The sequence below is a fragment of the Labrus mixtus genome, chromosome 2 (assembly GCF_963584025.1).
Source record: "Labrus mixtus chromosome 2, fLabMix1.1, whole genome shotgun sequence".
Classification (NCBI taxonomy): Eukaryota; Metazoa; Chordata; class Actinopteri; order Labriformes; family Labridae; genus Labrus; species Labrus mixtus.
The window spans coordinates 10,349,770-10,369,613 of NC_083613.1; the positions used below are offsets into that span (position 1 = coordinate 10,349,770).

General features: G+C 44.9%; 1 protein-coding gene across 1 annotated transcript in view; it reads left to right on the forward strand.

Annotated features, from left to right (window-relative positions):
* The first annotated feature begins 1,244 nt into the window (after positions 1 to 1,244).
* Positions 1,245 to 19,844, forward strand: part of LOC132984383 (B-cell lymphoma/leukemia 11A-like) — a 37,929-nt gene continuing 19,329 nt past the window's right edge. Inside the window, exons 1-2 of the mRNA XM_061051209.1 lie at positions 1,245 to 1,668; positions 4,381 to 4,773. Of these exons, the coding sequence (XP_060907192.1) occupies positions 1,614 to 1,668; positions 4,381 to 4,773 (448 nt within the window). The 5' untranslated portion in view covers positions 1,245 to 1,613. The remainder of the gene's footprint in view (positions 1,669 to 4,380; positions 4,774 to 19,844) is intronic.

A 19,844-nucleotide genomic window follows, 5' to 3' on the forward strand; every position in this document is an offset into this window, starting at 1 on the left:
GGAGGTTACTCTACACTGCAGTTATTAGCCTCTCGTTCAAAGTGCAGTCACACTTCATTCATTATTCCTCTGACCTGTCTCTGAGCGATTCAAACATTAAACAGATTTTGCTGTTAAAAAAACATTAGAATTTGTAGCTACAGCAAAAAAGGTTTAAAAATAGGTCAATTGCAGTGCATTAAACCTGTTCATTTCTTTCTCTAAAAAGGTGAGTGTACTCAACGTCAAATGATTCACCTGTTTGCACGTTGCTGTAAAATCGCAGGATTTTACTGCCGTTGCTCCTCCTGCACAAAGACTGTAAAATCACAATAAAACGATAAAACAGTGACGCTAAATAATTTCAATAGACTGGATTTAGTCTGTGTACATTATCACAACAATATAACGTTATATTACTGCGCAGTAACTCTCCAGCAGTCCCTTCTAGAGCCCTTTGAATAACTGAGACTTCCTTTTATGCGTGTGTTTGTTATCATAAGTGTTCGCCTTTGTTTGACTGTGTTTCTGCTTATCTATCACATGGACAACCTGTCAGATGGAAACATTAAGATACATTAAAATAACAAGGGGACCTTAAAACCTTCATCAGCTCATAGCTTTGAGTAAAGACTGGGTTAAGAAGTGATTTAATCCGTTTTTCACAATGTATACCAAATGTTATCTGATCATATAATTACAATCTATGTTGGCCATCAATTATACCTTTTTGGCCTAGATAACATAAAAGGAAACCCATTAAGATCTCCCTTTCCTTGTAAATTCCGCATCGAAAGTTTTGACATTACAAACTAAACTTAGAGTATAAAAAATAATAAGGGGGAATAAGCTGTTCTCTCTTGCCAAGACTATCAAATAAAAATGAGTCCAGTCAAAAATACAAGAGAAGAGACCGGACTGTAAAATACATTAGCCAGTCTTGTCTTAACATTTGCATTACTACTTAATATTGACTGAATATCCTTGCACGGAATATAATGTAATTTCATATGAATGAAGCAATAAAGCAGGTTTATATTCCACCACAAGGCTGCTTTTTTTATGTTCGCTCAACGCGCTTATACTCGTCCACTTCCTTGGAAAGCTCAAGTCCTCTCTCTCTCTCTCTCTCTCTCGCTCTCTCTCACTCACTCTCTTAGCCCAACCCCCTTGAACCCTCCTGTCCATTGGTGTCTTCAGGGTCTCTCCTCGCTGCCTCTCCCCCCCACCCTTCCATAGGTAGTCCATAATGAGTGTCCATTGGTTTTTATTACGGCTTGTACCCCCTCCCCCTGGCCGGCTTCGCCCTGCCCATATTTTCTATGTCTCAGTCTGTCCATCTCCTGACGTTCAAGTTCGCAGGAACGTCACGTCCGCACTTGAACTTGCAGCTCAGGGGGGCTTCTCTGTACCCCCATCACTCTCTCTTTGCGAAAAAGTCATGAAGAGGTCCGCACGACCCGCCGCGCGCTCCGCCTCAGCCTCTGTATGATCCGCACTTCATTTCTTCTTTGCTTTTTTCCCCCCTCTCTTTGGATGTCAGAGGCATCAATGAAGATATTTCACTTGGAGTCTACCTTATAGGAACGGATTTCCCAATGTGAACTCAGCTGAAGAGCCGACACAAAACCAACATGTCTCGCCGCAAGCAAGGCAAACCCCAGCACTTGAGCAAACGGGAGTTTTCGCGTAAGTGGAGTTGAATCATATATTGACTTAATGTAGCTTGCTTGCCCCTCTCGGAGAGCAGCCTCTTGTGTTTCTTTCGTATAGGGCAACTTCCTAGGGGAATTTGAATAGGTAAGAGTGCAGCCACGTACGGACCCACCGCTGTCCTGAGTGAAATTACAGATCGCAAACCTTTCAGAGAACACAGGTGCTGTGAAAGAGACATTTGGAATATTCTGACAGAAGTTTTAAAACAGCTTTAAGTTGTGTTGGTGAACGTGTTGTATAACGCAGTCTTCAAGGTTTCTTTTCGCCATTAAAGGGCATGCACGGGCTTTATGAGCGGAGACCTTTGGCTGTGTGAAGGCAGCTGAGGCACACTGCTGCTCCTACACATTCTGTAGTTTCCAGGTGCAGCATGCAAACCTGCTTCACTTCAGCAACCCCTCACTCTTCTTTTTTTGTCGTCAGAAGGTGCTTACAGAGGTTTGAGCTGGCTTGAACACAGGGAAGTGGTGTTTACATACCCACTTACCCACAGCGCAGGGACCTCGTGCGCGTTATCGAGAAGCAGAGGGAATACAGTTTCTGTGCCACAAATTCCTCACAGCTGCTGTTTGAACAGGCTGTGGAAAATGCACATAAGCGTACCTATTGTTATGAACTGACATGTTGTGTATGGATACGGAAGAATCTCCGCGCGCAACACTGTTTTACAACTAAAGCGTATGAAGCCCGAAATGGTTTTATGCGCGCGCGTGTGATAATGCTACCCTTCATTAAAAGAGATTGCGTGAGAGGTATTTTGCGTGACACTCATATCTGCAGGAGAATGACTCCTCGAAATCCGTCTGATTACAAAAGGAAATGCTTTATCAATACACTCTTCCGTGTAGGCTACCGCAGTTTATGCAGACGTCTCCGGATGCACAGGTTGTTATAATTATGAGTTTTAAGTGGACATTTGGAGCCATGCGCTTCTTTTGTCCTTAACTATTCTTGTCCTAAACGCTTCTCTGCATGCTCTTCTCATTTCGGTAGAAACCAATTATGCTCTCGCAACATGTATGCCTTCAATTGTCGAGTAATTGTCAAAAGGTTTGTCGGTGGGGGGCGCAATATGATTGTAGTCCTGTAGACCACTTATGAACTTGAACTTGATCCAGTTTCCCCCTGTGCTGAGGCGTCTTATTGCAGAAATGAGTGATTCTTTAGTTTATGCCACTAGCACTCCTCTTGTGAAGGTTCAAAAACGAGAAGAAAAGAGTATAATATTTGACCATGCTCACAGAGAATGTATCCATCAAATGATTAAAAAAAGACAGTTACTCATTATGAAAGTCATATTTTATAAAGATGTAGGCCACATTTGAAGAAAGAACTTCATTTATAATTGCAGAGGTTTTATTTTAAAGCCTTGTTTCTATTTTTGGCTTTGACCCAGATCTTTCAAACCAATTCACTTTTGATTGATGTTTTTTTTTACACATTAAAGTTATTAATTTAAACTGCTTAATCCTACAAGATTAACACATTTTAGTTTTGTAGGGCTTTGATTAAATATTAATGAACGTTCTGTTGTTTAAGGCCTCTCTAAAAACATATGAGAAAGTATATTTTCCTCCTTGCCATTTCTCAATGTCTCCTACAGTTGAATCACATTATTGATCCTTATATTGTAACAGGGAGTTTGTCATGTTTAACATTGCAGAGGAAGAGGCCTTGTGATTTCTCTGATAGTGAATCAGACCTGCTCCTGTCGCCCAGAGCGAAAACACTGGCCCAAACTACTTTAAATTCTGGCGCGGTCAGATGTCTGAAAAACTGATTATATTTTAGTTTCCAAAGTTATTCACATCACTCTTGCTTGGCATCAAAATGAGATTATTTGGTTTGAAGAAAATCTTTCCACCTAACCCAGCCTCACACACCTCGCCTGTGTCTGTGGCATAAGCTGGTTAAGATAAGCTCTGGTAAAATAGGGGAAAGAGTCCCTCATCTTTAATGCAGCTGAACATCCAGGTAACAGGGCCTATCTTGCATAGTCCCTCGCCACCTTCTCATCCGACCCGACATGGAATTAAAGGTTGAACCAGCAGCGAGAATTCATCACATCTTATCTCAACATCCCAGTCGGGGCAGCCGATGTCGTTTACCGTGTGGCTAGATTACTTCTTTAAAAAATGCTCTCTCTCTCTCTCTCTCTCCCTCCCTCTCTCTCTTTTTCTCTCTCTCTGTCTCTGTCGGTACTTCAGGGACCTACTCCACATCCAACCCCTCAATGTCTAACCTTGGTTCACGAGATCCCAGCACTTTTAACGAAATGGGGTCCAATCATCTTGAACTCAAATTAGAATCTATTTTTTGATTCTCAGAGGTGTTAGGTTCATTAAAAAAGTGAGATTGGCAGCACAATAAAGAGGGTCAAGCAACTTAATCGTTTGGCTGCTGCCTGTGAGCTGAACATGTCAGTCCTTATCGAAGTCTGTGAGCTCTTTCTTTCTTTCTTTCTTTCTTTCTTTTGTTCGCCTACTAAACTTTGCAACATGAACAATTTACACCTCAAATCTTTTTCCTGTATGTGTCTCTATAGATTTTGCATGAGTGAGACTCATAACACAACTCACTGCTTCTCTGTTGCCTCCACTGACACATCTGTTTACCAGCTCACCCAGAATCACTACCTCTCACTGAACCACATCTCACGATCCTCTCTCTTGTCTTTCCTTCCAGCTGAGCCGCTGTCAGGCATTTTACCGGAAGAAGACTTTCAGGACTCCACCAGGCTGGGCGTGGATGAGGGTGAGCCCCTCAAAGGGGACCAGGACCTTCTCACCTGTGGCCAGTGTCACTCCCGCTTCCCCCTGGCCGACATCCTGCTGTTCATCGAACACAAACGGAGGCAGTGCCACGGGAGCCTCTGCACGGACAAACCTCTAGACAGGCCGCCCTCCTCCCCGCTTGCCTCACCCCTCTCTACATCCTCCTCGCACTCGCAGACCCACCATCAGCACCCCCGGAGGGTGTATCACCCTGTGGAAGTGGCAATTCAGGTGTCGCCGCAGGATGAGGATTGTTTATCTGCACCCTTGCAAGGAATAATCCCTAAGCAGGAGAATATCACAGGTAAACACACAGAGGGAGCTTAAAATGGCTGCCACTCAAAGGTACACAAATGAGAACGGGAAAAATGTGATTTGAGGTCTAAAGGTGTGCAGTAGGTCACACTTTCTGAGGGTCATAGAGAGTTGAGGTAAAAGAAAACACTTTCTCGGATTTATTTGGTTTTGCTTTGGGTAGTGAGGATGATTCCTTCCTTAAAAAAAAAAAACACACAGTGTGAATGATCTGCCACTGCATTTAGGAGCTGTGAATCTCCCTCGACCACATGAAGAACAGTCGTCCTGAAAAGGGTTCTGAGAAGCGGAAACATTTGCAGAGAGTAAGAAAAGACACTCGCACAGAGACAGACAAAGAAACAGATCATGAAAGAGTGAGAGAGGGAGAAAAAAAAAAAAGAAAGATGTGCTTCTTTTGGTTTTGTTGCTGCATCACAGATGTGCTCGGACCGTGTGGCCTCCACATTCTCTCTCATGTGGTGCTGAGAGATGTATCTCCATCCCTCCCTGGCTTATTACGCTGCCATATCTATCCTTCCCTCAAATATGCGCCTGTGGAGCATCACTCTGATGCTAAAGCTAAAAGAGATAGAAAAGAATGTAATTATGCCGAACTGTCAAGGAAGAAGCGTTTATTTGAGGAAGCCTACAGCCACTAATTGTCAGTGCTTTTCTTGATTCGAGTAATTAAGGACTTCTTAAGGCGGCTGGTTTGTTGTTTGTCATTGGGGCTGAATGAGGCCGTAGTGAAAACACGAGTCGCCGTGCAAACAAGCGTGCATCCCTCATGACTGCCTCTACAGAGTGGGGTTTGATTTTGACCTGCCTTTTTTTGTCGTTATTCATCCCTTTTAGCAGAATTGATAGCGAGCCAGATCAGGCTGATTGTCTGTGCAGTTTTGATTTAATTTGGAGCCAATTGAGGATAAGTACAGGAATAATAGTACTAGATAATGTGAGCTACTGTACTGCATTAGTCAGCGCTGCTGCTTTGCAGATGGCGTTGTAAAGGGACGACTGTTATCTGTTGTTAGCTCGTCAGCCTCTCAATCACACAGAATGACCACTGTTCATTAGTGTGCAATTTTTCAAACATCTGCCCGTGTATGAGCACACACACACACACACACACACACACACACACACACAATTGCAAATAGGCATAAGCTTTCTCACAAACAAACACACTCACACATGCACTCACAAGCACACACACAGACACACTCACACATTTAGTCCAGTATGCCTCCTGGCCATGTCAGCTGTTCGAACATGCTTTTCTTTGCTCATTTAGATCATCATGCAGTGGAGTTCACATGACAACATAAGGTCACTAGCATTGTGAGCTTAGCTTTTTTTAGATGGCTCATGACTCTTGGCATTGTCTAACAGTGGGGGTTTGGGCTCTGTGTTATAATATAGAGAAAGATCTGGTTGTGGATGTTTTTTTCTCAACCTGGGAGGGGAGTGTCTGAGGTCAAGATTACAGAAGAAAAAGAATAAACCTGCAAAAAAAACATTGATCGCAGCCTCATCGCATTAAAGCTAAAACATCAGTCACATGTGCATACACGCCAGACTCCCCCCACCTCTGTTTTCTGGGTGAAAGATTGATGGATTCAGGCTGGCAGTGCCAGCGCGCCACCCCATAGCACATATGCTAGCTGCCATGTTCTCTCACCCTGCTCAGTTAGAAGCTGACACTGAGATGAGGCATCTTGATACATACTGTTCGTACACCGTGTATCTCTGCCTAACTGGTTTATGTCCAGTTTATTCCAGAGGAGTGTACTATACGTTACACCCTTAAAGATTCTCCATATACTCAAATGAATTTGACCCCTCTGCTCCCCACCCTCCTCCTGAAATGTCATTTGACGCTGATGGATTTCTGGACCTCAGATATACATGGGTTTAGAAAAGCTGCAGCCATAAAGGAGCTGACACCCCAGCGTGGTTGAACTTGGAGCCGGGGGGCAGCGGGGGCAGTTTTGTGAGCTGGAGATGAAGCTGTGTGCCTCTCGGCCTCCGTCTTTGGGACAGCTGAGGCCGTCTGGGATCCTCGTGGCTGCAGCTGGGGCCGGGGTCTGCAGTCTGGAGCTGTGGGCCGTTAGACGAGGGCAGAGCAGTCTGCGTGCCATCATTTGCATGATAAACAATTTAAGATATGCATAGGGCCACGTAGCTTGTCTCCAGATTATGGATGGCCCAGAAAAAAAAAAGCAGATGACAGTTTCTCACACTAAATAAGCGACTGCAGTGGAGTGTAAAACTGAGATTCTACCACAGGATATAATCAGTAATAAACAGATTGATGATGAAGTTGATTCATAGTTTTATTTATGTTGTCATCAATTGTTTGATGTGATTGTTTGGAGTAATTGGAGCTTGCTGGGGATGCTCTTCCTTGTTATGATCCAGAGTGCACAACCAGACCTCAAGCTTTTTCACATCCTATAAACCATAATGAGTATTTTTACAAATTGTCTCTCTTCACATCACTTAATGACTGTGGAAGCACGTTCTTGTGCTTGTACTGCAGCCTGTATTCATCCAGCCCGGCATTAGCACCTCTTGCATTCTCACCAGTGTAGCCATGTGTGTTAATGAGGCCATTGTAGTCGCTCCGATCGACCACCACCTCACACTTCTGCCTCTTTCCAGCACACTGCCTCTATTGTAACCTGGACTCTCAATCGATACTGAGTTAATTATGGTGGCCACCTTTCCCCTTTTTTCTCTATGAGGAGGAAAACATTCTTACAGTAGAGCGGTTTTTCTTTTAACACCTCTCTGTGGCTTCAGCGTGTCTTCCCGCAGCAGCTTGCCCGTCCTGTTTGTCCCTGTGTGTGTTGTGGAGACAAAGGTATTTAGCCGGCTCCGTATTGGCACTGTGCCACCTTTCTCCAAACCACCAGCCCCACACCCCCCTCATAAGCACACATGTATACACACTGGGTATATCTGTCAGGCAGAGCTGGGGGGCTGGGCAGTTCATTGAGAGAGAGAGTGTGTGTGTGTGTGTGTGTGTGTGTGTGTGTGTGTTAGGGGGGCGAGAGGATCCTTGATATCTTTTTTTTCTTCTGTGGACAGCGTGTGTGCTTGTGTGCATATGGGATGCTTTTGCAAGTTCACATGCAATGTGTGCTTTTGTTCCGGTGATCACTTTAATTGATACTGAAAAGGCACAGATGCATGCTATTGTAATTATTATGCACTGGCTAATATTTCACAATAAGCACCCCATTGTCTGTAAATCTGACTCTAATTTGATCGTACAGTTGCTCAGGGCTCGGATAAAAAGTGGTCCTATTTCTGGATGTGGGCTACACTAAGTTTTAATGAAGGTGAAAAGGAATGGTTTTAGAATAAATTTTTCATAGAGGACATTTTTATATTCTGAAGCCGAGCTCTAAACACCCGCAAACGTTGTCAGTGGAAATCTGTCAGCCTTTGTTGTTGGATTGAGTGTGAGGGGCTGCGGCTGCATTCAAGTGCTGAAGTCTAGTGGATGTTTACATCTCCTGTGTGGATGCAGTGTTAAACTAATGTATGTGCATATGTGTGGATGTGTGTGGTTTTGACCACTTAAACTGTTTATAGCTTTCTGTGTGTGTTGGTGTGTGTTTGAGTGTGAGTGTGTGTGTGTGTGTGTGTGTGTGTGTGTGTGTGTGTGTGTCGGGCTGTTTGTTAAAGCTTTACTACTCTGGGCGTGCAGGCTGAACATGAAAGGGTCTTTGACTTGGCAAGCCTTGCAGGAGGACACCCCTCTGTGGACCATGCCAGGCCAGACTTGGCACACAGTGCAATGCCTGAGGGACGGGCTGGGCCTTTATGTGTGTTTGAGTGTGTTTCTCTGTGTGTGTGTGTCTTAAGAGGAAGGTAGAAGAGGTGTAGCTGTATGCCAAAGTAATGTTTTGTGGCTTTAGGAAGCAGGACTTATGGTGAGGCGAGTGCTTCAACTGACAGCCCCAAATGTGTGTGTGTACTTAACGATAGGTGTGTGTGTGTGTGTGTGTGTGTGTGTGAGTGTGCTATCCTCAGGGCTGCAGCCTGAGCTTCCTGTGTCTCTGTTTGTCTTCTAACCACCCTGGTACCACAGCCTCGGGCACATTCAGGTGGAGGCTAGTTCAAGTATGCTCACACACACACACACACACGGACACACACCAACATGCTCACAAAAGGAGTGCTTACACACCCACAAATGTACACAGACACACACCTGTTTTATGAACACAGCAATCCCCCCCCCCCCCCCGCGCCTTCACCCTCCTCAGATATAGACACAGAAATACACACACATGCACAGTGTTAACCCCCTCCTGTGAACCTGTGTTTTGTCCGTAATAAATGTGTTGTGGCAGAGGCCCCATGATGGGTTGTGAGTTGATGAGATCTGTCAGAAACATATGATACTTATTTCAGCCCCCTCCCTTACGTTTTCCCTCTCTCTCTCGCTCTCTCTCCCCCATTCATTTTCTATCGCCGTCCCTCGCTCCAGCTCTTTCTCCACACATCGCTCCAGTAGTTTGTCTCGTGGGACTGGAAACTTCAAGTTTTGGCTACATTAGCGTGTCTGCACCTCTTAAAGGCTTCCAACATCCACTCTGGAGCTCATTCTCACTCTCCCAGATACGGCTGCACTGCAAGCCAGAAGACATACACACACACACACACACACACACACACACACACACACACACACACACACACACACACACACACACACACACACACACACAATCGCACACATGTACACGTTTGCCGCCTACTTCCATCCCCTCCTCTTGCTGTCAAAGGAAGCAATACGACAGAAACAACCTTGTTTGTCCACAGCCACGTCGCACAGGTTGAAAAAGTAGCCTCAGAAATAAGCGTGTCCTGCCGCTGTCCTGTCAATAGCGTGGCAGGCAGTCACATCACGGGGTCAGGGGTTGTCTGACAGCGTCAGGGCCTGTCACACCAGCCGCCGGCTTCACCACCTGCAGGTTAATGACTTTATTTTTAGACAGAAACTGAAACAGAGAAGAAAAAGTGTCTTTGATACAGCTGTAGCTCAGGAAGTGGCAGATGAGGAAGCAAAAGAACAGACGTGATATTTTAGGATGTGGGCAAGTTAGCTTTGGTTCTGATACGGAGAAGAGATTTGAACACACTACTTTGTTTCCTATTTATTCTTAAATATAAAAGTCTACAGAATCCCATTGTTGTTTAGGTCATGACTTAGATCCAGGTTTTATGTGATGGAGGGTTCGTATTGCAATTTCAGTATCACTATTAAATATATCAGGTCAACATATGCTGCCCTTGTTGTGTGCGTAGTGTTTAGATGAGAACTATTGCTTTGACTTCCTCGCGCTCATGGTGATAACACTGAGGACGTCATGCTCGTCTGAACCCATTGATCCAGGTCACTTATCTGTCTCTTTAGTGTTCCTTACTCTACTATCTGTCCCCTTGCAGGTCCCAGTGCTGGGCTCGGCCCGTCAGACTGTGCATGAGGTCCTTTTTGGTGTGTGCGAGTCTATTTGCACCTTTTGTATGTGGGGTGGGTGGTCCTCTACAGCTGTCTCGCCAGCCTTATCTCAAGCACAGAGATAGAGGACAGAGAGGGGCCCTGTGTCTGACGCTTTGTGAAAACTAGCAGTTTGTGTGTGCGAGGAAAGTCGAAGAAGGCTTTAGCATGTGCTCGCTCGTGCAACTTGTCTGCCGCAGCTTCTTTTTTAAAATAAATGTATACTAATAGGTTGCTGTTGTCCTCAGGGGGGAACTGTGTTCAAAAGCTCATTGCCTCCTAATAGCTGAAGTTAGCTGTACATTTGATCTTAGATTCAAATCCCACGTCTTGAAACGATGATCAGAAGATATGGGCCTCATTTATATTTTAAGAGAGTGTTAATTTGGTTATTAGAATCACTTTAGGCTATTTAGTTGTATTGGTGTTCTCTGCACAGAAGCATGCAGGCTGAGTAGGCTTAGCACTTCCAGCAAACAACACACACCTTCATCATTTATGCAAGGATGCATGCACACACACATACTTACACTTCCACTCCATCCCCCACGCCAAACTGACCCCCAACCCTCATCGCACACACACAAACACATTCATACACACTCACAAACGCACACTGCTGTCCCAGGCACCCTTTACTTTTGCAGGCTGAATCTCACTGATAACATGCTGGCGCCCTCATTTAAATTTGAAGCGCTTCTTTAATCTTCAAAGGCCTGATTGCTTTATGAATATGCATGGGCCGAGCTGACTCTCAGTTCATTACCTTGTTGTAAATTCTAATGACCATTAGGGCCCCGCGCGGTAATTGCCAATTGTTTTGCATTTTTGATTAGCCCATTACCGGAGCGCATTCTGAACATGTCTGCCCCTGCCTGCCTGCCAGGCCACGGCAAGAAGCAGAGAAGGGAGGAGGAGGAAAGGAGGGGGAAAAAAAGGGGAGCGCGTGCAAGGGAAGGTGGTGGGGGAGGCAGGGAAACACATTTTAAGCAGCGTAAATTTTGATGCTTTGCCCGAAATGTTAGTTTTGTTTAGAGAGGTGAGCCAGAGGGAAATGAAAGAGACAATGCAAGAGAATGTAGAACTGGATGTTCCCTAAACAAGTATGTTTCTGCTGAGCTTGAGTGCAAGAGCGTGTACCTGGCTGCATTTATGTCAGCATGTGTATTTGTTGACTGTGTGCCTGGATGTCCGCCTGACTGTGTGTACATGTCCAAGTTTGCGTGCAGTTGGTTGAGTGGAATGGAGTTGGTTGGTGTGCCGGGAGTGGTGGGGCGGTTCTTGTAGTGCATCCCAACGCTCCCCGTGCCTGGGACTTATGAAAGATTGATGGCTCCTTGCAGAATGGCATCAGCCTGCTACAACTTGATAACATCTAATGGATAATTTAGCGCTCTAAAACCGGCGGGCTGGGTCCCCTCCTCTTAAGCAGGCAGTGGAGGATAGCATCTGCTGGGCATTTGGGGCCGCTGTGTGCTGGAGAGACACGAGGACAAGCAAGAGAGAAGAGGAAGAAAGGGAGTGAAAGGAGGGGGAAAGATGGAACTTGCGTGTGAGCGTTAGTGTGACCATGGCGTGAGTGCTAGTCCCTCGCCCATGCCTGAAGTGAGCTTGTGGTATCACATTTGTTAGCAAGAACTCTGTAGTCATTTCACTACAAGCACCTCAACTTGTTAATATTCCGGCAAAAGTTATTCTACGCCTTACTGGAAAAGGAGTTAATTATATCTTCTTGTAAGACACTTGCTGCTAAAAAACAACAACAATCAGATCAACCAAAAAAATCACAGCCTCTCAAATTGCCACAAAGTTAAATCACATTTGATCTCAAGACACTTTTCATAGAGAGCCTTGAGCAAGTACAGGAAGGGAAAACTTTCTTTCGAGAGGCAGAATCTGTGAGAAGATCGAGACGAGTGCTGCGACTGTGAAAAAGTCCAACACCATGACAGTTTTTTTTTTGCATTTGCATCGATGCTACATGTAATTGGAAAAGAGTAGAACGACTGTAATACAATATTCATAAATGAATGCCAGTATATATTATATCGATCACGTGTATCCGTCATCACCCTGGCTCACTCGCTCGTGGTAAACTCTCCTGCTGCATTCTCACATGGGCTCACTCACTTCAGTCAATGTTTTTTTTTTTTTTTTTTTTTTTACATTTTCAAGATTTCTTTTTGCCTTTATGCGTTTTTATGTAGGCGATACAACAGTGGATAGCGTAGGACATTGTGATACGAGAGTGAGGGATGACATGTGGCAATGTGCCATGGGTCAAAGTCGAACCAGGAGACCCACTTCGAGGACTATTTCAGAACTAGAATCCTAACAAGAATCAGAAATTCTTTATTAATCTCCAGGGGAAAATGTGGGCGGTAAAATTGCTCCTACACAGAATATACAGTAAGTCTAAAAAAAAAGATATGAGCATAAGGTATAATATATAAGCATATTGATATAAATCTAAGCATGGAGATGTAAGACATAAGGAAGGAACACATAGGCAAATGTCAATATGTACATTAAAAAACAACAATATATATAGAATAAATAGGGATATAGTGTAAAATATATCAACAAGTACAACAAGAAATAGCAGCATGTACATAGGAATATGTACCGATGTGAAGCCAGACTATGAATATGTAAATATATGTGCATTTAAAAATACAAGTACATACAGCATGTACGTATAGCGTCTGTTAAAAGGCTGTGGGACATCGTCGTGAGGCTACCAGCACCCCTCAGTTAAAGTTTTAAACCAGTTTAGTCTCTGCATCTTCTGGGGTGTCTTTACTTTCCCTACTCGTGGCGTCTTCAGCATTGTTGATGGGCAGGACATTATGAATGTAAAACCCCATCACTTGGGGAAACCCCTTCCACGGAACATTTCCATACAGTAGACCTGTTTTAAAATGCCCAAAAAGGCTTCCTTCATAATTGAACCCATAAATGTTGCAGGACCCATGTATGGAGCTGGCTTCTTTCTATCTCTCTTGTGTATCATTCATATAATCTCCGTAGTGTTTACACACAGCTCCTTGGCCTACTGTCTGTCTCTTATTCCCAGACTATTAAGCTGTTGACAGTTTGGTTAATCGTCCCGCAGTTTGACTTCAGGGGAACCGGAGAGGGGTCAGCGGAGTCCGTCTCCGAGGTGTGAAGAGTAAGTGGCCCGAGTGTGCGCTCTGTTCTTCGCTCTGTGGCGTGCCTTCATGTCATGAGTTTGTCTCATTTTAACAGGGGTGGGGGGAACTGCATTGGCAGAGGAGAGAGGAGAAGGGAGGAGGAGGAGGAGGAGGAGGAGGAGGAGGAGGGGGCTGTCTGTCTTTGCTCTGGTCTTGGAGGGGCCAGGAGGGGCCACCAACACAATGGGGAGATTGTCCAGCTCTGGATCAGCTATAGCAACTACCTAGTTTGTGTGTGAGCAGCCTTACTGGTTTGTCTATGTCCAGCTTGTGTATGTTCACACTCACACACATGCATTCAGACTGGAAGAGAGATGAAGCAGCAACAGCAGAGCCGCTATGGCCAGAGGAGTCTTGGGCAGACAGCATGATAGATGGCTTTGTTAAAGGGTCCCAGGGTGTCCCCTGAACTTGAAGCACTCTGTTTATCTTGAATAGGAGCAGCACAGAGTGTTGGAGGGCAGCGAGGGGGAGGAGGAGGAGGAGGAGGAGAAAGAGGAGGAGAAAGGGAATGATATAGCTTTCAGGGGAAGGGAGAGAAAGGGAGTGCAGGAGGAGGGAGAGGGAGAGTGAGGGTCTGTATCTGGGCAGGCCTGACTGGGGGTTGGGGAGGTTAAGGGGGGGTCGTGAGCAGGCATGGCTGCTGGAGAGAGAGACGGAGCGGAGGAAAAGCGGGGGGGGGGGGGGGGGGGGGGTGGCTCTCCTCGTAGCTGTCCATTAACAGATGAACTTGGCAGTGGTCCAGGCCTCAAAGGTCTTGGGAGACAGGCGCGCACACACACATGCACATGCACACGCACGCATGGATGCACACTTCCCTGGTACCTGCCACCTTTGGATGGAATGCCACTGTGGTTCTTTTCTGTCCGGAAGCGAAAGAGGACACGTCTCTGGCTCACCTATGTCAGAACCAGTTCAGACCGGTTGGCCAGTCAGGCCCGAAAGAGGCGTCGGACAGGCCCTCTTCTCTGTGTCTCTCCTCTCGTCCTCCTCCTCTGTTTTCCCGTCTTTAGAGGAGGAAACAGAGAGAACCTCTAACCTGAGGGCACAGGACAATGCAGAGGAGAGAAAAAAGAAGCGAGGGAGCGTGGGAACAAAGTGAGAGGCGAATGGATGTGCTCGTAAACAGGGTGGGAAGAGGAGGGAAAAGTGTTTGGTTGTTGTTGGTGCTCTCCTCTTGATGAGGCAACATGAGCTTAACACCAGCGCGCCTATTGTGTGCTGAAAACATTACAGCAAACATGAGAGTGCTGAAAACAGGGAGGCAGAATTTGATATGCAAGATGTACATAATAGACTGTTGAGCTGTGTGGCCAAGAAACCTTCTATTTGTGTCAGCTTTACGTGCATGAATATGTCGTGAATCCATCTATCATATATGTACACATGTGCCCGTAATGGAAATCTTGTCCGTGAGCGTGTTTGTGTCTCTGTTTTCCATAAAATATGGACGCGGCCCCTCTCCTAATTACGACTCGGATGTGTCCCTTGAGTTTTGAGAGCAGGCTGTTCAATGTGCCACTTCAAATGCTTTCAGCGAACACACACAAACCTGTCTCGAGACAGCAGATCAGAAAGCTCCGTCACATCATGAACATCTAAGGAATTCGAGGAACTGAGAGTTTTCTCGCTGCAGGACTGCAAGAACTTCTCGGAGTCAGTGTTAAAGCTGCAGCCGTCATTTTCTGTCAACTTAAAACACATGTTTGTTTGCTGGGTTTTAATGTTTACAGTTGTCGACAACGTCAGATTAAAAGAGAAAAAGCATGATTGTGATCAAAAGCAAAAGCTCGGGTGAGGAAAGCGGTGTGTTGAAAAGTGTAAAACTCGAGTGAAACCTCGTGTTTGAAGCTCTGAAAGGGTGTAGGTAGGATGTGGTGTCAGCTTTCCAGCAAGTCATGCAGGTGTCTTGCTCTCTATCGTTATCTTTTTTCTGCAACTCCCCCTCTCTCTTTTTCTTTTGCTGTCCTCATTCAGGGCCTTGTTGGATTTGATTTTGACATATGGAGCCTTGAGAAGAGACCAAAAGTTCAAATGCAGCCACACAAGTATCAGATATCTTCATTTTATTCATTTCCTTTGATTCTTTGAAGTTGGACACATATAGAAATGACAACGCATGATAAATGTGTACATCTCTCCTCCTGTATAGACTGGAACTAGGACAGGCTATTGTAAGGTGTCAAATAACAAATGTTGCCACTGAATGCCTCAGATTTCCAGGCTTGTGTAATAAATCTAGTGTGGAAAAAAAACAACCCAAATTGTTGATTTAGGATTAAAGGAATTCAGTGTCTCAAAATGTGTTCAGTGTTATATTCTTTAAACTTAGGTTTGACAAAGTCTTTCAGGCTATACCAAGCCCTGCCCACACCTAGATTAGCTGGATGTCCAAATGCACCATAATTATCCAGTTCCTGGTGCATCACGGTTATTGTCTTTGAAGGCCTCACGCCCACATGTGATTTTAAATCTAAAGACGGTCGTGATACATCTTGTGCCAATTGACGGAGTTGAGTTTATATGTATGAATTCATCACGTATACGCTGCAGGGCAAACATGGATAATGTATGTTTGCGTGTCTGTGGGTGCATGTGTTTATGTGTCTCCATGTAAATGCATGCAATCCCATTTGCATGTATTTCACACATGCTCACATTAATTTGTTATTTATAAAGAAGGTTCTTCTTTTCATCTTCCCTTTTTATGTGATCTTTTCTTCCAGCCTTCCAGCACTTGCTCTATTTCTGAGAAACACGTTTTTCTTTTTCCAAAACTCCTGCGTGGCTACTTTGGAGCCTAAGCCAACTAAATATCTTGCTTCAGTGTGTGTGTGCGTGTGATGATGGCTGTTTTTATAATGCCCCCCTGCAAATTTGCATATGTATATGTGCAGATTGTATGAGAAGGGCTCTCACACTTAGAGCAGTTGGACGGGGAGGGCGATGGGGGCCGTTGCGAGGGTTGTGTGTATGCTTTATGTGTGTGTGTGAGTGTGTGTTAAAAAGGGGGGTGGTGTTGTCGCTTTCACCCCCCTAGACAAAGCCGGCCACTGCTCCCAGATGGTAGTCTGCTCTCTTCGGCCATGTGTCTGGTGTGTGTGTGTGTGTGTGTGTGTGTGTGTGTGTGTGTGTGTGTGTGTGTTGTGTGTTGTGTGTGTGTGTGTGTGTGTGTGTGTGTGTGTGTTATGGATAGAGACAGATACAAAGACGGAGAGAGTGAAGGAGATATATGAAAGTGTGTGTGATGCAGGCAAAGGATGCTGATGGTGAGACCCAAAGTGTGGATGTGTGTACTGTATGCATCCACTTGGTCACAAAAAACTTTTCAGAGGTTAAACATCTCCACGTAGTATCCTTTATGGATTTCTCTGCTAACGTGACTAAATGTGATGTGCAGTGTCGTCTTTGCCCTGTTCAAAATGCATTAGAATATATAATGCAAGACACATGAATAAAGAGAGAGAGAGAGAAAGTGGGAAGTGATGGATTGAGAGATTGGATGACAGACAGGCCGACAAGGGGGAAGGGAGGAAGAACAGAGGTAAGGACTGGTGCTTCTTTGTCTGAGTCGTGATGACCTAGAGATGCCCATGGATGTCTGGCTAATGGGGTCAGCATTAAAGACCAGGCGTCAGGATTATGTTTACATCAACTGTCTACTGGACAGTTAAACAATGAAGAAGAATAAGGTTGTTTGTTGTTGAGAGTGTGTGGCATGAAATGAGTCTGACTGATACACAGAAAGTTGCATTTCAGATAAGACGGACAATTTGGAAGTCACTGAAAAAGCGTATGACCTGGTAGGAAATGGTTAAAGACCGGGATTTTGTTTTGTTTTGTCCTTTGCAGTTACATAATTTGTTACGGTTACTCACAAATGTCTTTTAGATGTGAGGTGTTAACATTTCCGTTTAGGAAATAGCTCAGCGTTAAAGAGCCCAGATATTCAATCTAAAATCCTGCCTAAAGGCTCTGTCTAAATCCTGGTATCTCCCCAGAGCCGTGTATTAAAACAGGCCCGCAGTCCTGTTAAGAAGGGGCTATCTATCGCTTGGACAGACTCCAGCCTCTCTGACCTTGATGTTTGTTTTCCTTGTATCCCCAGACATAAACAAGGCTCTCGCATCCAGACACACAGACAGACAGGAAGTTATCCTCTCTGATGTCTTTCTCGTGCATCTGGCTCCTTGGTGAACACCGGGCAGATATGTTGGGTCCGAAAATGTGTGTGCATGTTGGTATTGGTACAAAGTGATATGAACGCTAATTGTGAGAGAATGTTTTGGTGTCTTTTTTCAGCCCCACGCCTACTTCCCCCCTGGCTGTTCTCCTCTCTTCTACCTGTCTGACTGGTTCTCTCTCTCTCACTCTCTCTCTCTCTCTCACTCTCTCTTTCATTATAGCAAAGCCCTTCTCCTTTTTCTTGACCAGGTAGTATTCTGTTATCAGACAAGAAACCAGACTCCCTTATGACAACCCTTTACCCCGTAGTTCAAAGGGCCAAGATAACCACTCACTATTTATACCTTTATTGAGGCGAACCCTTTTCTGCCAGCGAGCGTTCTGGCAGCGAATGCTTTCCATGCTGGACATGCCCTGTTCTCCCCAGGCTCTGGTACTGAGGTAGTCTGCCAAGTCGCAGGGCCAGATTGCCTGTAATAGGCCTGCCATTTCCCTCTCATCATCTGTCAGCACTCTGGATCCAACTGCAGGGTCCAAAGAGGACTACCACTCTCCAATTAAAAAGGTTAATTTGCCCTCGCCCATCTCTTCCGCCTCCCCCTCCGACTACAGCTCGCTATGTCTTCATTAGCACTCATTTGTGTGTCGCGCTTCTTTTGAATATTTTCTGCTCCTGTCGTTTTCTACGAAGCTGCTATGTTTATGAAATAGTTCTCAGTACTTGCAGGTCTCCTTTTAAAGCATCTTCTGAGAAACTCAAGTTTAACGTCCTCCCAATTTTTGTCCTCCCAAAAGTGATATACCCGACAAAGTTGCTTTCTTGCACAGATTTAGATAGGAACTTAATTATATTCCTAATATCTTGCAAAAATATTTGTTTGCTAAGCTTAGCTTAGCATAACAGTCAACAAGCAATGACATGAAATGGAACAGCATATTACAAACACATTGTACCTCTTATTGACCAACCTGACAACCTTTTTTTGTCTCAATACTGGGGGTTAAAAACCGCAGTGTTCTTTCTACCTGGTCCTGACTCCTGAGACCCCCCCCCCTTCGACAGATAAAACTTTTTTAGGGGCTAGAAATTGTCAGGAGTGCATGTGTGAGAACAACTTAAGTCCCATAGTTTCTCGTGCTTCTAGTATTTCAAGAGGTGTAGCATGATAATATGTTTTTCAGAATTCAGCTTGCTCAACAAGGAGCAAAAATGCAACAGAAAAACCTGCCTGTCGTGCAAGGCTAGCAAAACTCCTTCTGCTCTTGTGAATGTAAGTGGTCGCCATACTTCATAGTCATTATTCTCAGTCACATGATGTCCATCTCTTTAGCTTAAGCCGAACCTGAGAGGATGAGCAGCATGCCAGTTTAACCTGCTCCTGTGGGATGGAGAGTCTCTAGCGTACTTTTGTTATCCATGTCCTGCCCCTGATGGAGCAGAGAACCTGTTTAGACAGAAGCCTCCGTGTATCTCTATCCCTGCTCCCTCTTCCTCCCCCCATCCCCCAAGTCTTCCTCACTCCTGCCATCTTATTATCTGAGAGGTCAAAAGGAAAGGGGCCCCTTGTATCTCTTCCTCGTCTGTTCCTCTTCTTCTTGCCTGAAGCTACAGTGGAGAAATCAAACAGGAAAAACAACCGCTCTCTCGCCTGACCCCCCACCCCTTCTTCTTCCCCTCAGTTTATCAGAATGAAATGTATGTGGACGTATGTGGACATGTTGCTTTGTCAACTAAAAGCCTCAGACGGAAGCTGCTGCCTGTACAGCTGCTTTGTGTCAGTTACTGCTGCTGTCAAAGCTCCATGTCTGTGTCAGGCTAACTCGTCCAGCAAACTGTTGTGGGGCTACTTCTGTTTACCTTTGCGTATCAGGGTCTTTAGAGCAGGATATTAAGTAGGCAGTTGAGATAAAGCGGTTGTTTCTAAAGGATAATATTTGAATGACAACTCTCTCACTTTGTAGTGGCTTTTTTTAATTTTGACTTAGGTCCTTGTAGACTTTCATATAGTTTCCGTCTTTTGTGGAGTTATTTGCCCAACCTTTGTGCAGAGTCTGAAGGATATGAATATTGTTTTTAGGGTCATGATGCCAGGATTTTAAACTTAGATATGATACTGATTACTGTTTATTTATCACAGCAACAAGTAACAGCACACAGCATTTTGCTAATTCTTTATTCAA